Source organism: Calonectris borealis, chromosome 2 (assembly GCF_964195595.1).
Source record: "Calonectris borealis chromosome 2, bCalBor7.hap1.2, whole genome shotgun sequence".
NCBI classification, from domain to species: Eukaryota; Metazoa; Chordata; class Aves; order Procellariiformes; family Procellariidae; genus Calonectris; species Calonectris borealis.
This window is the reverse complement of record NC_134313.1, coordinates 96,783,980-96,800,837: the sequence shown is the minus strand read 5'-3', so window position 1 is coordinate 96,800,837 and position 16,858 is coordinate 96,783,980. Positions and strand designations below refer to the sequence as shown.

The following is a 16,858-nucleotide window of genomic DNA, read 5'->3' as shown; positions in this document are numbered from 1 at the left end:
GGCACCCGCCCGCTGCGGGGCTCCGCAGCCCGGTCCCGCACCACCCACAGCCCACCCGCGCCTGCGCGCCGGGGAGGCGGGCGGGGAGCCCCGCACCTGCGCGCTGCCTGCCGAGGGACACGGCTCCCTCCCGCCCCCTTCCAAGCGGGAGGCGAAGGCCAGCCCCCAGCCGGAAACGGAAGGGGCCGGCGGAGGGGAGACGTGTGTTAAACTCACGTGACCGCCCTCCCACCTCCCCGGCGGAGCCACGTCCGCTGCGGCGCGGGGGCGGGGCGGCCGGAGGCGCGGCCGGGGCGGGAGCGACCCCGGATGGAAGCCGCCGCCATTTAGACAGCCGGCAGCGGCAGGTGTGGGGCCGGCGGGGGGTGCCGGGGAGTTGTTGGTTACCGCCGCCGCCATGAGGCGCCTGTCGCAGCTGCTGTTGCTCGCCCTGCTCGTCTTCCCCGCCGCCCTGCTGCTCGGGGGCGCCCGCGGCGGCCCAGGTGAGAGCGGGTGGGTGAGCGGCCGTTGCTGCCTTGAGGAGGAGGAGCGGTAACGACCGTTGGGGAGCACGCGGCGGGCTCCCCTTGGCGATCCGCGGGCGGCGGGGCGGGGGAGCCGCTCTCGCCGGGCCTGGGGAGCCCAGCGCCGCCTTCGCGGTCCTCCTCTCGAGAGGAAGGAGGCGGCGGGCGCTGCTCGTTCATCGCCGCCGTGCGCGGGCAGCAGCGGCGCGGGCCTCCCTGCGCACGTGGGCCGTCACCGGGGCTTCCCTCCTTGGCCCGGACGGGGCTCCGGTGGCCGGTTCCGCTCCTGTGGGGCGCGGGCTGGGCGGGGGGCTTCCCGGCCGTGCCCCTGCAGGGGGGCGGCGGCGGCCACGTTGGAGGGCGCTCCGGTGGGGTGCGGGCTCCTCCAGGCAGGGCCGGACTCTGGCCTCTCGCCTCTCCGGCGGAGCGAACCGCGCTTTGCGGTGCCGGGCGGAGCGCCGCGGAACCCCTTGGAAAAAAACTCCGCTTGAGGTTGTAGCAACGGGCTTGTCTCCCTCTTTGCTCCCGCTCTCGGGGGTGCTGCTTTCTGCAGCGGAGCGTTAGCAGATGCGCCGGCTACCAGCCTGCCTTCCCACCTCGTCTCCCTTCACCCAAGTGTCCTTCTCGTCGCGGAGTACTAATCTCCGTTTACGCTGTAGCGTTATGTGATTCACGATCTGAAAATGCCTCCCCCCCACTAAGTCTGGAAGGACAGAAGCGCAGCCGTCTCGCCCAGCTCTTGCAGTGGGCTGCAGCGCACACCGTGAGTTAGTTCCTTCCCACAGCGGGCAGCTCTCCTTTCCCGCTATTGCCACATCATCAGCCCTTCTGACATCCGTTGAAAAAACTGTAAATTAGAGGTCTAGGAGAATGTGCTAGCGCAGTTGCTTGTGAAGAGTGCCTATAACTTACCTGTACCCTGTTCAGATACGAACGTTTTCATTTAAAAAAATGGTTATTTGTAGACTTACAAGTTTAAAACTTCAGCAAATAAAATCACTGCGGTTAGTCTTAGGTTAAGTATTGCACGTGGTTGAGCAAAAGTCTTTGAGTGTACCTTCTAAAGACACGTGAGAGGAGGGGTTGTATTTGCTTTTTCTAGCTCTGACTGACAATCCTGAAGTCCTTGGATATACTTGTCCTGCTCAAGGATTCTTATTCCCCGTGAAAGTTTTTAAATATTCATTTTAAATGTGTATTCATAGCAATTAGGTCTTTTTCAGGCTTGTGTAAATCAATCATCCGTTCATTTCTACTCTTTTTGATTTTTGGAAAACGTTATGTTTATTAAAAGAAAAATCTGTAGTTTTGTGTATATGTTTTAAAAGTTCTCAGCCTAGCCTGCATGTGCTCTAAACTGCAAACAGAAGTACTTTGTCCTGTGGCCAATATTTGTATTAATCATATCTGCCTAGTGTTTGAATGTATGAGACTTGGCTCCATAAAACCAAAGAGGCAATGAACTATCAGATTGCACTTGTCTTGGAGCCTTGCTCAAGTGCAAAAATAATAACTTTTTAACTACCTGTGAAAGTGTAGTGTTCTCATACTGGCAGATGAAAAGGATATGCTAATTGTTTATTAAACTTATTAGAAGAAACAGTACTTACTAAATTAATTTCCTGGCAATAGCAATATCTTTTTATTTTCACATTTGTAAAACAAAATGAAACTATTTTCATATGTTCAAAGATTAAACAATAGCTTTTAAGGCCAGTTGGTTGCCTTCTGCGAATTTAAGCATTGCTGTGTGAATGCTGAGCTTTTTGTCATCTAGCTGTAAACTTTGATTTTGAACTTACTGGCACATAAATGAGTAGTTCAGAAAGTTATTAGAGAAGGAAAAAGGCTGTAAGATCAGCACAGACAATCATTTGAATGTCAGGTTTTTGCAACTGAGGCTTCAAAACACTATTTGACAGATTTTTAAGAAGTTCTTCAAACATGAGTTTGAAAATTGTACTACAATGTCAGTTTTCTGTTGATTAACTAGACATTAAAAAGACTTTCTTGTATTTGTATTTTGTTGTGATAGGTTCAGGTTTATTAGTTGCAGCTCAAGATGCTACAGAAGATGAGGAAGCTGTGGAAGATACAGTAGTTGAAGATGAAGATGATGAAGCTGAAGTTGAAGAAGATGAGCCAACAGACTTGGTAATTGTACCTGAATGTTACTTCATAAATATGAATTAGACCAAAGGTGCTTGAAGCGAGATAGTTAGATATATTTAAATATGAGTTTAATAACATTGCTATTTCCAAATAGCTGTTTCCAATTCTCTAGTTAGACTTGTGTTCAATTTGAAGTTTCAGAAGGACTTCTCTTTTCTTCCTGAATTACCAGTTGAAAAACCACATGGGCACAGCCCGATTTCTGACTACTGAAACTGCAGTTCACAAAAAAGAAAACCAAGTGAGAACCGGATTCTCATAGGAGCCCCCTTATAGTTCTTTTCCAGCTTAAGCTGCATCTCAGTAAACTGAGAAGGACGTTGGGATATAGGGCTGCTTCATTCTGGCTTCTTTGGTATTGATTTTCAAGGGGCAACAGAATCTTGTTTCTTAGTTAAGCCCAGTGTTAATTCTGAAAACGTTGTGTTGCAGCCTGTTTTCACTTACTACGTTCCTAGTCTCTGACACTTGTTGCAGGGTATGCCTGTTATACTAGTGGCCATATTGCTGTTCAGGGTCACTTGCTTCAGCTTGACAAAGTGAAATATTTTATGTAGTTAGGTGATCTGCTTATAGCAGTAGAGTATTAGGCTTGCTAGACACTTAGTGTACTTAAATTGGTACAAAAATTTCTTAAATTTCTGGTGTAAAATAAGAAAGTTTGGGACATTAGTAGGAGGAGAAGACATGCATAATAAAAATGGACACCTGGTAAACTGTTCTTTGATTCTATTAGATTTTTACTGATGTTGGTGAGCTTATGGTTGACTAGCTTTGCTAAGTGGTAGAAGGTATGCTAGGTATTCAGTACTGAGAGAGTATTATTAAATAACCTTTTGGATGTAATTTTCTTTTAATAAATAGTCTATGACTCGAGTACAAAACATTATGTGTCTTAGGCAGTTTCTTTTATTTGTCACAGAAATAGAAGATACAGTTTTGCATAGCATCTTGAAATCAAGATGCTAGGTGCTCAGCTCTGGTTCATGGCTTCCCTAGATCGTGGTACTTGTATGACTGATCCAGGCTATCCACTGCTTCAAGTGGTTGTTTAAGCAGTGAAATCAAATGATATAATTAACTTGCAAGCAATTAGTTCAGACAGTTCAAAATGGGGTCAGCCTTGTTTTCATTTGGTGGGGGATGTGGTGATCCCATGATCCCCATGTGGAAGACAAGCCCTTAATGCTTGCATTTGCCAAATTAAAGTGAATCATCACAAAAGTGAGCTTGAAAAGTGAATCCACGAACTTATTTAGTTCCAACAGTCTAACCATTTCCAGGCATACATAACACTTAACTAATAAAAACTGAATAGAAAGCTTCTATAAACACTCCCTCTGTAGTAAAAGTAACTCTCAGTTGCCTTATGGTTGCCTGTAATTTTGGAAATGCTTTTTTTCTAAATAGAAATAGCTTAGATGTGAACACTTAATATTCCTTCCACCCCCAAACAGAGACCTTACTGTTGCTTTCCGATTATAAAACTTTCAATACAGGTAAATGCAGTTCAGATTAGTCACTGTGTCAAATAAAACAAGTAGAAGGATAAATGCTGAAAATGATGCTAATCAAATCTAGAGGGAGAACAGGCTGTGTGCTAATCCTGCAACAGAAGGAATTGATACTAATGCTTGCCATTGTTGCATGCTTTGACACATGGGATTCTCATGAAACAAGCATGGTCTTTGCTTCACTGTTCGTTATAGGATTTTTCAAAAAAGTCTCTTGTCTTAGACAGAAGAAAAAGAGGAAGAAGACTTGTCAGGAGAACCTAAAGCCTCACCTAGTGCTGATACAACCATCTTATTTGTGAAAGGTGAAGGTAAGAGTCCTGTGCTAATCTACCATCATCTTTATTTTTGCTTAGACTATATAAATGTGTGCATAAAAGAGTGAAGCTCTAAAAAAACAGAATCTGTTCTAGACACTCTTTAGAAATGGGCTGGATGTGGTGTATGAAGTCTCTAATGGTTGAATATTTTTTGTTTTAGACTTTCCAGCGAACAACATTGTAAAATTTCTGGTGGGCTTCACGAATAAGGGTACAGAAGATTTCATTGTCGAGTCTCTCGATGCTTCTTTCCGGTATCCTCAAGACTACCAGTTTTATATCCAGAACTTCACAGCTCTCCCTCTGAATACAGTAGTTCCACCACAGAGACAAGCCACGTTTGAGTACTCTTTCATCCCTGCTGAGCCTATGGGTGGTCGTCCTTTCGGACTAGTTATCAATCTCAACTACAGAGATGTAAATGTAAGTCTGATGTTGTGATTCATTTTAATCTTTCTAGTTGATGTGGAAATGTTGGGAAGGAACTGCTTAGTCAAGTTACTGCCTCTTCAGAAAGCGAATGCTTTTGTGGTTTTTAAGCAGATCCGTAGATACATAAGCACAGTAAGTGACTGTCCACATGTTTCACAATAGCCCCCCATGTACATTTAGTTCTGTATATGTTAGACTTAAAGTTATGTCAGCAGTGGAAGCTAGAAAGCGTTAGAACTGTGTAGCAGTTGGCTGTACTCATTGGGAAAAAAAAAAACAAAACAACCAACGAAAACAAACAAACAAAAAAACCCCCAAAAAACTAAAGCTTGCTTTCACAGTGCTTTTCAGATTGGGTTTCGCTAACAAACTTAACTATCAACCTGAATCCATCTGCAAACTTGACTTTGAGCAAATAAATGGCCAGTAGTTGCAATCTGGGGGAAGGCTATCCAAAAGCATAAATGAGCATTTAAATAGGAGATTCTTTTCTCTTTTAGTGCAGGTCAAAGTTTAACAGGCTTTTATATGTTGAGTCAAACTTGCACTGCTTCTAAACTTAATCAACTCTCGTACAGGAGTTACTACTCTAGAGTTTTTCCAAAAACATGGAAAAAGATAAAACATTTGTGTATGTGTTCAAGAAATGAATTTAAAATGTTATGTGGAAACTTTGTTATAGGGCAATGTGTTTCAAGATGCTGTCTTCAATCAAACTGTTACAATTATTGAAAAAGAAGATGGGCTGGATGGAGAAACGTAAGGAGGCTGGAGATTCAAGTTTAGTTGGTATATTGGTAGAACAGGTTATTGATGGCGCCAATGAGAATAGTTCTTGTATCCTCTTGTTGAATGTTAGGTCTGCTGGTTTTGCCGATGGTGTAGCAGGCATTTGACTTGTACAATGTTGATAGACTGAAAATATAAACTTTTCCCCCAAATTAAGATCTGTACTAGTACTAGGGATCTGCAGGATTGGTACTACGTCAGTGAACAGTTTACACATCTGCTTTGGCTCAGAGGGCTTAAGCCTGGAATAGGACCTGATGTTACACAGCTACGTAACAATTGAAAACTGTTAAGCTTTTGTTATGCTACTGTGCTTTTTCCTAAGCGTTAAAGATGCAGAGGGCCCATAGTATTGGACTGTGGGTCTTACTGTGAAGACTGGAATAACTTGCTTCTGGAGCACTCCAGTATAATCCAAGATTACATAAATTGAAAGATGTATTTGGAGTGTGAGATGGAGGAACTCGCACTCATTCTTTGTTGCACTAACCCCTATCTGTAGCAGGTCTCCTTTAGGAGTGTTTTTTTTTGCAGTCTTAAAGACTAAGTATATCTGACACACTTTATGTGTTGCAAGCATGTGCTGTGCTGATAAGCTTTTAAATATTCTAACACTGGAGTGGAATTTTAAGAGAAACTGTAAGTTTAAAAAAAAAATCTTCAGAAATACTTGTAGACAATGCTGAATATTTGAATTCTCCTGCCACAGGTAGAAATTGCCTGCTGAGCAAGCTTCCTTTTTAAAAAGGTCAAACCAAAAGAAATAGCTGTTGCATTAATTGATATTTCTCAAATAGAATAGCATCAATGAAAGAACAATTGGTCACGTGAAAATGTGTGATACTCTGATAAAGGAGCTCTCAAAAGAATTCAAATTATTAGAAGCAGTTTGAGTTAATATCCTGTGAATAGATAATTACCCTAAAACAGGGATGTTCAATTAAGTCTCTTCTGTAGTTTAACGCCATAATTTCCTCTGTCATAAATCTGAGTTAAGATGTTCAACTTGGAATAGATTCTTTACCTGTAAACTCCTGCCTGCTCCCCAAATTAATTTTAGATATAATTTTAGGTATAATTTTTGTTCACCTCTTGCTAAGTATCAACAGGTATTTCAGGTAGAATTCTTCAAAACAAACTACACAGATTTAAAAAATTGTTGTTTGCATAGGTAGAATTCTAACTGGAACACAGAGCAAGATAAGCAAGGCCTTTCAAAGCTCTGTTGCCAATAAATTAGTATCCTAGCAGTACTTGCTTTGCAGTAGCGTACTAAATGCATATAAGAGATTTTTAAGGGTTTTGTAAGTGGCTAAAGCTGTCACAAACATAAATATTATCTGTGACCCAACATCTTGAAACATGATACTGCAAAAGAGTTCTTGCAGTTACTAAATATCAATAGTTAGTTATAACGTTTCGCAGTTTATACGGCATTTTTCAAATGTTCTGGTGTTCAGAATTAAATTTAGGATTACAGTTTCTGAAATCAAAGTCAGAATAATTACTTAACATTTGTTAGCACTTCAATTTCAGAGTCATTGTTTGTTTCTTTTTTTTTCTTCCCCACCCACCCCCTACAAAAGTTCTTGGGAAAGATCATGTGGGCATGTGGCTGAGTTTCTATGCCTCTTTGTAAATGCTCTTAAATGCTTAAGATTTTTAGTTAATAGTTTCTTAAACTGTTTTTTAAAGGATCTTCATGTACATGTTCCTTGCTGGACTTGGTCTACTTGTCATTGTTGGCCTACATCAGTTACTAGAATCTAGGAAGGTGGGTAGTGTATTTTGTCTATGTACGTGTTAATACAAGACCTTACTGATATGAAAAGAAAGCAATTCAGTAATTGCTTCTGGCATACGATAGTACAGGTAGAACTTTAGAAGATTTACTTTTAGAACTAAGACCTTAGAGATTACTGGGAAAATGAGAGTGTTTTTAAAAAATGTTCATAATTGGAGACATCTAGATTGCTTACCTAATGCTCTTTGGGTCTGCTCTTTGGCACCACACTGAAATGGTTGAATCGGAAGCTTTGATACCTTCCAGTCACTGGATGTGTGCAGATACTGATTCAATACTTACTGGGTGGACTTTCCCCATGCTCTCTATTTCTATCTATTAGTTTAATCTAGGTCGAACTTTGGGAAAAACAGCTGGATAGACCTTTATTTAGTTCTTATCAATGCTTTACCATAATGTTGATTGAGGCCTTCTGGATTCCATTTATAATGCTGTAACAGCTAAGGGTTTGTCCCTGTAAGTGGTCTGGGAAGTAAAAGCTATTGAAAGCTTAAGTCTCATCTGCATGCAATGCATAGGTTATGTCTTTCTGCAATCTGGCTTATGATACTTTGGAAGTAGTTTCCCTTGGGAAGAAGTATGGAATGATTGCTGTGCTCTGAAATTTATTTTGCAAGGTGACATATGAGAATGTTGTGCTAATCTGAGAAAGTATAATGAAACCGGTCATCACAAAGTTTGATTAATCATCAGCCATTTTTTGTAACAGGTAAATGAACTTGCCCAGGCGTGCATGAAATCTCCATATCTTTGAGTAGAATAAGTGTTGCGAGGCATTAGAAGTGGTAATGCCAAGCTTAGGTGAATAAATTGCTAATGGTAAAGATAGTTAAAGCTAAGCTACAAAGACATCTTCATACATTGACTAGCCTTAAGTTTGTGTCTTAGTGAAATAATTGCAATTCATTAAATATAGCATTATTAATTATTTCTAATACTTGTGCTATCAAAACTTTGTGGAAAGGAAAATCTTATTTCTTTCTTGAATTTTCAGAGAAAACGACCAGTACAGAAAGTAGAGATGGGAACATCAAATCAGAATGATGTTGATATGAGCTGGATTCCCCAAGAAACTTTAAATCAAATAAGTAAGTAGTCTGCCTTCCACAAACTAAAGCCTAACAAACTTACTTAATCAATTAGTTGTAACTGAATAAGTAGCTGATACCAATTTCTCAGAACAGCGTATATATCTTCTAGGGAATAAAAAAACTGTCTAAAGCACTGTGCTTAATTATTAGACTATTACATTAGCAGCCTATTCTTGTACAGAACAAACTTCACTGGTTGATACAATAATGACTATCGGTGACTTTTACAATTTGTTCTGTAGACTCTTTTTCAACAGTATAAAATCTCTACCTAAAACCTGGATTACAAAGGAGGTTTAAATAGGAGAAAATATCTATCATTTCAAAGTTTCTGTAAGTTGTTTGGAAGCCTATAGACCAAAGTTTTAAATATGCATTAGAAGTGTGTATTAAGTAAAGCCACATTAAGACTTGGTATTAACATCGTTCACGAGTCCAAAATGACTGAGTTCTCCTTGATACCTGAAATACCAACACTAAACCCAATATCTGATTTCTTTAGACCATTTGTGTGTTTGTGGATATTTCTAACTTCTCTTGCTGTTTCTTCTGTTTTGCTTTCCCATGGCTTCAGTGCAGAGTAGAAGAGGTGAGGCAAACTCTGGTGATCGAAAGAGTGGAAATGCTTAATGTGTTGTCCCTGTGATAATTAGGCATGGATAGAAGTACAGCTTCCTGCATGCAGTGATTGGTGATGTAGCATGAGCAGTAAAAGATTACAGAACAGCTGCACGCAACCACACAAACATATTTTATATACATATAAATTTATGGTTTAATATATTATAAATCTGTATATACATTATTTCTGGTTATATTGTAGTAACATAGTTCTGGTAGAATATTGCTGAAGTACAGTTGCCTCCTCTAACGTTCCCGAACCCTTTATCTAAAATGCAGATGTGTATCTTGCCTTCCCCGCTACCTTGGTGTAGTGTCAAGCTGAGGGAGGTGGAGGACTGATCTCGACCAATGGCTGAGCACATCTTGTTTCAGTGAGAAACAAACCTCAGCCTTGGGTGTAATAGTTTAATACTCAGGTTTATCTTCCTGGGTCTTCCTTATCCCAGGTGAACTCCTCTCACCAGTAGCTTTGGCTGGTGTGAGGTGACATGGCCTCACTTAAAACAAGGTGCATCCTAGACAAGAGAAGTGCTTTGAAAACCCTTGCAGGAACTACCTTTACTTGAAAAAGGCTCTTGTTTTGATGAAATAAGCCTATTCTGAGCTTTATTCAGTGTAGAAGGGCTAGAGGCCTTAGCTCTGATATGAGCTTGTACCAGGAGTTGATGACTTCACTTTTTTGATTCCTTTACCCTTTTTAACTGTACCTCTATTACATAGGTATAAGGACTGGTGTTTTACTTCTGAAAATGTCAGCTTTCTTGTACACTGTCTTCTGTGAGAAACAAGAATGATAGTACAAAATCTAGACACAGGAATTTGAAAAGCCTCAATATAGCAAGAAAGACTGAAGCTCTAAATGCTAATTTTTTCCAAAGAGCAAGTTGTCTTTAGATGGGTTCAAATCCTGGCAGTTAGGGTCCTGTCCCCCATCCCTTTCTTAAGCTAAATAGGTATTCATATCTTAATACCTGAAGTCTAGGAAAAACTGCTGTTTAAGTTGTTCTTAATTGTGGTTTTCTTTAGCTCCAGCTTAGTTTTAATTAGAAATCTACACTAGAATCCTTTGAAATATGTGGCCTTCAAGATCCTCAGAGGTTCTCGACTATTTTATTGTTGAAAGACACTTCATACTGTACTGATTGGCTTGTAATGGCATGATGGCTGCTCCTTTTGTTTGCACATACTCTAAACAGTGAAATTATTGGAGATGGTTGTGTTTAAGAAAATGTGCATTTTTAAGTCAACAGATACACTTAGCAATCACTTTAGCACTTGATACAAAGTATTGTAGCTTCTTTACAATATTACAAGGATTGAAATTCTACCTACATGAGGATCATCACTGTAAAGGACAATTATAGGCCTGTCATAAAGTCTTAAATGTAGGATGATGCTTCTGGCATCCAGTGATCATACAGCTAAAGCTGGGTGGCTTCCCCCTATGGGATATCTGATTAAAAAGTGACATCTTCATAGTCAGATGTGGATGCTTCCTGGAAAAGTGTGTTTTTTCACAACCAAAACACTTATTGTCTGCTGTTAATCTATATGAATGTAGAAATATTTCATGCAAGACAAAGCTGTCTAAAGGAGGGTCAATCACATATTCTTCAGGCAGGTCAATTCAAACCAGTAATGATCAAAATAATTCATTAACTTTCAACAAGTGTAATTATTGAACACTTCTAAACAGCAGAGCATGCATTTTCATCAGGAGATGGTGTGGGGTTTGGTTTTTGGGGGTGGCTTTTGCATTTTAGCAACTGGCAAATTAAACAACCCTCACCCTGGAGTTGCATGTTACAGAAGGTAACAAAAAAGGAATGTTCCTATTCTATTTCAGATGGTAGTAGTTAAAAAGCCTTAAGTTGTTTGAACTGACTTCTCTGTGGTGATGGATTGCACTAGAGGGGCAGTTTGGCTTGTGTTTGGGGGGGGAGAAAAATACATGGTCATATAACATCTAATCTGAAGTAGCTCTAGCAATTGATGCAACTATCTTTTCTTTTTTTTTTTAAATCTAGATAAAGCTTCACCGAGGAGGTTGCCCTACAAGAGGGCACAGAAGAGATCAGTGGGCTCTGATGAGTAAATGTTAACTAGTACAACAGTTGAACCTTTACTAATCCTGCCTGCTTGGGTTTTTTGGATTGGAGTAGTGCAGAGAATCCATATCACCATAAGGAAAATACGGCTAAGCATTTGGACTGAACAGATTAACTGAATGGTGTTAATATTACTGAAAATGCACTTCTCTCTTTTTTTTTTGTCAATTGTGGGGGGTGGGGGGGAGGTAGCCATTAAGATTTGTGCCTGCGTGTGTAAGCAGTTGGTCCTAACAGAACCATGTTACCTGAAATGTGCCTTTAGAGTTCTTTGTAATGCTGGCTTGTCATCTGTACACTGTCTTTGAAGGATTTTTCTCCTCCCCCTAATCTGAATGTCTAGTGACTTAATCTGTCTTGATTGTATCATGTCTGTATCAGAATCTGTATGCATTTTTCTTTTTCAGTAAGTAACTTTATTCTCTATGGTGTGCACACACTGAAGTTTGTGTGTGTGGTCCTATTTCAGTGGCAAGGCATTGATCATCTAGATTTCTGCATAGTTTGCATTCTAAAGGCACAATTTGGTATAGCTGCTCATAGTGGTAGATACTTTGCTGGTGTTTGATCTGGGCATGCAGCGACCTAAAAATCTGAACTTACCTGTGTAGATGTTAGGAAGACTCTAACACAGCAGCAGAACTTGTGAAGCATGGAATTTGTGTGCTGAATTGGTATTACTACATAAATTTTTTTTTTATACCCAACTTGTTAAATGGTTAGTTATTGAGTCGTGCCAGCAGCTTAGGTATTCTGATTATAGTGGTAGCTCTGCAGTGTTTACTCAAGAAATTATTGAATAAGCCAGAACAACTTTTCAGTAAGTTCTTGGTTCTCTCACAAAAACTAGAATGTTGTATGTATCAAAATGTGGACTTTTTCTTAAAGCTTTACATGGGGCAAGGACGTTGCATTTACTGTACACACTTGAAACTGAATTTGAAAAACTGTTGGCTTCAAATAATCTTTTTAAATGGCAAACTATTTAATTCACCCTTTGCAGTTTTTAAATCTCAAACTTCTTTCCACTGGTCAGTACATGGGTCTGAAGTTTTTTTTTTATCACCTTGTCTTTCCTATGAGTAACACAGATGCATATTCATTATTAACTACATGTTAGTTCAGTACTAAAGCAGAAAAGCTATATGCAATCAAAATAGGATTTTCTTTTGTGGCAGACACAGCTTACATGATTACCAGGTACTAAGGTATTGATCCACATCTATTGCATTCAGGAATTTAACTGACAGTAAAAAGAGCGGATAATGCAGAGTGTCAGTTTGTTGCCATTCAGGCACTTGGATAAGGTTTGAATTGTTTGCATCTCAGCTGCATCTCTTACTGTGTCTGAAGGTTATCTGGAAGCTTGTTGAGTTCAGGAGGAGGCACTGATTTGAGACCTCTGTTTTCTTCTTTTCCTCCCCTTCCTGATCCCCACACGTGAAAGTGCCCTTTTAGATCTACACTTGCTCTGCAGGGACTGAGCTGAGCCAATGAACGCTGAGCAATACTTGCAAATCATGTCAGAGCGTGTTTGAAGCATCTAAGCTCTGAAACTACCTGTACTGGCACTATTTCACTATATACTTTGCCAGAAGAACTGCGAAGATGTTCTTGACTCATCTTGCTATGGAAAAGATAAGAATAGGAAAAGCAACCCCAAAGATGCTTTGTTCAACTTCCTGATAGTATAGCTAGCCCAGGCAGAGTATTTTTAATAGTTAAGATTGCTGAATTGTCATACAGATCACTTAGCAAACAGCTGAATGCTATCTTCATAAGAGGTATTGCTGCTCAAGTTGCATGGAACAGTTTTGTTTGCTGTTAGTGATGTAATCTGACTGGTTCTGTGGTAGGCTTATGGGCTCATATTCAAGCTTGCATTGATTCAACAAAGTGTTCATGTATTAAATGCTTTGTATACTAAAGCCCTATAGCTATTGCAGCACCTGATGTACTGAACTTCGAAGTTCCCTCTCTTGGATTATGTCTTTAACCTGAAATCAAGAGATTTTTTTTTTCCACCTTCTGGCAATAGGTAGTCTTAAACTGTATACTCTGATTCTTCCCAAGATAGGAAGGTACTCTTTTGAAGGGGTGATGATGAGAGCTGCTCTAGATACAGTGGTACTCCAGAAAAAAAAGACAAAGGACAAAGGATCAGAACAGAGCATACTAATTTATAATATCCTAGTTTTATTTGTTCAGATAAATAGTTTAGCCCTTACGATTGAGTTTTGGAATAAGCTAGGCCTTTAGAAATCTTACACTGACCAGGACTTAAGAGAAGCTGAAGGACTGAAGCAAATAAGAAATAAGTATTTGAAGGTTTTAGCTTTCTTCTCTGCACTCAGTGGTTAACATCCAAATGCTTAAGTTCTAAGCATGAAAGAAGAGAGGAGACAGTTTAGCAACTTGCATAGGAGCTAGCAATGGGGAGAGTCGAGTTGTACCAAGACTCTCTTTCTGATCATACGACTGGGCATTCACTGTGGGTGGTTCATAATAACTTTCTCAGCCAGCAGCAGTTCATAAGAACAGTGGCCAGCAGTCCACTACTGCTCATGATAAATGAGGTAACAGTTTGGAATTCCTTGTTTCTTGTTAGTTTGCTGTAGTTCAAATTTAGCAATAACATTCTAGTGTGTAGTGGTAATTGAACTTTGGCATCTCTCACGTTATTTCTAGTGAATAAGCCAGTCTGCTACACTCAGATTTCTTCAAGTGGGATAACATAGTTGTTGCTTTATCCTGTTGGTTAACGACGTTTATTTGAATTTTCTACTCAATTTTTAAAGACATACAGATAGCTTAGTGTCACAGGTGTGTTACTGGATATCATTATTATTACCAGCCAAGTACGATATAGTTTCATTGACTTAAAGATGGAACAAGTAGCAGTTCTGCCTGTCTCTATGCCACCCCTTTCTATGTGGTAGCACAAGCATTTGTATAACCTAACATTCTTACCAGCCTAGTTTTCAGCAAGCTTACTACACTACCACACAACTACTCATGTGAGGTTATGAGAATAGGAGCAAGAACTGAAAGATGTGGGCTAGGGTTTCTTCCTTATTAGTAAGAGATGCTAAAATGGCTTTAGACTGCAAATAAACTATGGCCTTAGTGTGAAGGACCACTATCAATTCCTTTCTTACAGCTCCTTAACTAATTCAAAAAATTGTGAAGACGACTTAATGAGTCTATACTTGGGGTGAGAAAAACTGCTTTAGAGTTCATGCCTACAATGGTGGCAAAGGATTAATTTAGCTGCACTTGAACTGCATTTGATACTTGTAGCCCTCTGTATGCTGGCAGTTCATTTTTTCCCAGTATCATTTAATCTGAGAAGAGTGGCTGCTGTCAGACTAAAGGATGAAGTATCATCTTTATTCTTCATGTACAAAATAATTAACCTGTAGGCTGTGGAGATGAACAGAGCAGACTAGTGATGGCAGTACTTCTGCTTGTTTCAAAACAGTTATGCTGAACATCTTCCTTACCTTGGAGGGGATATAATCAAAAGCATCATTTACTGTTTATTCCTGGAATACATGGTGCTAAACAATGTTATGGTTGTTCCCTCTGAATTCAGGGAAGCAGCAGGAAAGTCAAATACTAATGTAGGTTGGTTGTCCTGTTTTTCAGTGTGCCTGATGTGCTGAGCAGCAGTTAAGAGTCTGTTCTCTTTTCTTCTCCAAAGGAAGGACACTACCTACCTCATAGGAGTGACACAAGGGCTGTTTCAGGAGTGTTTTGAAGTTACTTGAGACTTGCACAATACACTTCCATGGAGATACTAAGACATAGCACTAGTGTAACTTGATGGTAACTACATAGATTCATGTTATACCAGATTAATCTCCTCACTGAACAGAATTTAGTAGCTTTACACTAAGACTTTTCTTAAATATGCAGAGGAATTGCAATTAACTTACAGAGGAGAGCAAAGCCAGAAAGATCTTTCAGTTTCTGCAAGAGTTTATAGATGGGCTAAATAACATTCTTCTGACACTCTTCCATTTATTTCTAAATTTTCCCAGGGATGTTTTTTTAATCAAGTGATATAGATGATTGTTTGTGTAGATACAATCAACAGTCAGTTTAAGAATGACTGATTGTTTTGGATGATTAAGTTCAGATGATGTACTGCAACTGAAATGTTAAATTAACATTTGCTTTCTTACCTGCTGACTTTCATTTGTAAGTGAGATCAGATCTCTTGAAAATGGCTGCAGGTTTTTTGTAAAGTAAACTTGATTTTTTTTTCTTAGCATTGTGTAGCTTTTTTTTTTTTAAATAAAGCATGAGTGTGGCACCAAAAAGCCCGAGTGATATGCTGGTGCTCTTTTCCTTGGTAAGCAACCTGTCATAGCAAATATGCAAAGAGTGAAAACATGCTATTCTTAAAAAGCTGCTTTTCTACAAGTGTGTTTAGAATGGGAATATTAGCGAGAAAGTGTCCATGTTTTGGACAACGGACTAATATTAAGATTAAAATTCTTTATAAGGGAGGGCCCTGGAAAAACGTTCAGTAAATTCTTGAATCCTGATCTGTTAAAAGTGAGCCATAGCCCCCTAGACTTCCAGAAAGAATAACCTATTGTTAAACTGTAGGCAGTGTGAAAAGGATCTGTTAAGGTGCTTAAAAGCTGCTGAGCACAAGGTTATAACAAGGTCAAATCCCTACAGCTTTAAAGTGCATGCCGTTGTCAGACCAAGCAAACAATAGTATTCCAGGCAGTAATACTGGAAGTAGCAGTGCAAGCAGGTGTATTGCATCCAAACAGAAGAACGTTAAAACTTGCTGGATAAAAGCTAACAGAAGTGGCTTAAAAATAAAGGATGCTGAGACTCCTGTGTTTGTGAACTACATCTGTGGATAAATAAGGGAAAACTTAAAAGCAGATGTGTTAAGATGTATTTTTAGCTCCCAGGGAACAGAAAAATAACTCTCAAAGTTGAAATCTGCCTCATCTTTCCCTGAAAAGGTCAAGATAGATTTTTGAGACTTCATATTGGTCTCTATTCTTTCTAAGCCAGTCATTGCAGTCTTAATTTCAGTAGGCTTTTTTTCAGTTCCCTCGTGTTAGTAGTCAATGTAAATAAAAATGTAAATAAATTTACATTGACCAACATGCAGTAAGATTTCAGCATTACAACATTCCAGTCCCTTAACTGGTGAGGGAAAACTGAAACTTAACCTGTCTTTCATCATCACTTTTGGTCTGTTCAGCTTACATGGAAACCACAGCTTGTCCTGCCTTAACTGAATTTTCCCTGTGCCACTTAAATTCACATTATGAAACTGTAACTTAAAAGCTGGCTCTTTCACATAGTGAAGAGGCTACTTGAAGTTAGTGTACATAGCCACACAACTCTCTGAACAAGAGACATTTTCAAGATAACCTCATTGTGTATTCTAGCAAAACAGATACAGTCCTGCCCTACCGGGCTTGGATGGAGCTAGACAGTATATTTGCATTCAGGTGAAGCTGCGT

At 39.8% G+C, this 16,858-nt stretch overlaps 1 protein-coding gene across 2 annotated transcripts; it reads left to right on the top strand.

Annotated features, from left to right (window-relative positions):
- The first annotated feature begins 225 nt into the window (after positions 1-225).
- SSR1 (signal sequence receptor subunit 1) lies at positions 226-12,059 on the top strand. Of its 2 annotated transcripts, XM_075142653.1 has the most exons (8): positions 227-482; positions 2,539-2,657; positions 4,413-4,500; positions 4,670-4,932; positions 5,624-5,700; positions 7,426-7,504; positions 8,529-8,622; positions 11,277-12,059. In XM_075142653.1, the coding sequence occupies exons 1-8, from the start codon at positions 398-400 to the stop codon at positions 11,342-11,344; spliced, it is 873 nt and encodes a 290-aa protein (XP_074998754.1). In that variant the 5' UTR covers positions 227-397; the 3' UTR covers positions 11,345-12,059. The 2 variants fall into 2 exon arrangements, with proteins under 2 accessions (XP_074998755.1, XP_074998754.1); XM_075142654.1 differs by lacking the exons at positions 5,624-5,700; positions 7,426-7,504 and having other exon boundaries at positions 226-482.
- Positions 12,060-16,858: the final 4,799 nt, after the last annotated feature.

Coding starts and splice junctions, on each gene's coding strand:
- SSR1 (XM_075142653.1), top strand. CDS start 398: ATGAGGCGCCTGTCGCAGCTGCTGTTGCTCGCCCTGCTCGTCTTCCCC. Junction 483..2,538: donor GGGCGCCCGCGGCGGCCCAG/GTGAGAGCGGGT, acceptor TTGTTGTGATAG/GTTCAGGTTTATTAGTTGCA. Junction 7,505..8,528: donor AGTTACTAGAATCTAGGAAG/GTGGGTAGTGTA, acceptor TTGAATTTTCAG/AGAAAACGACCAGTACAGAA.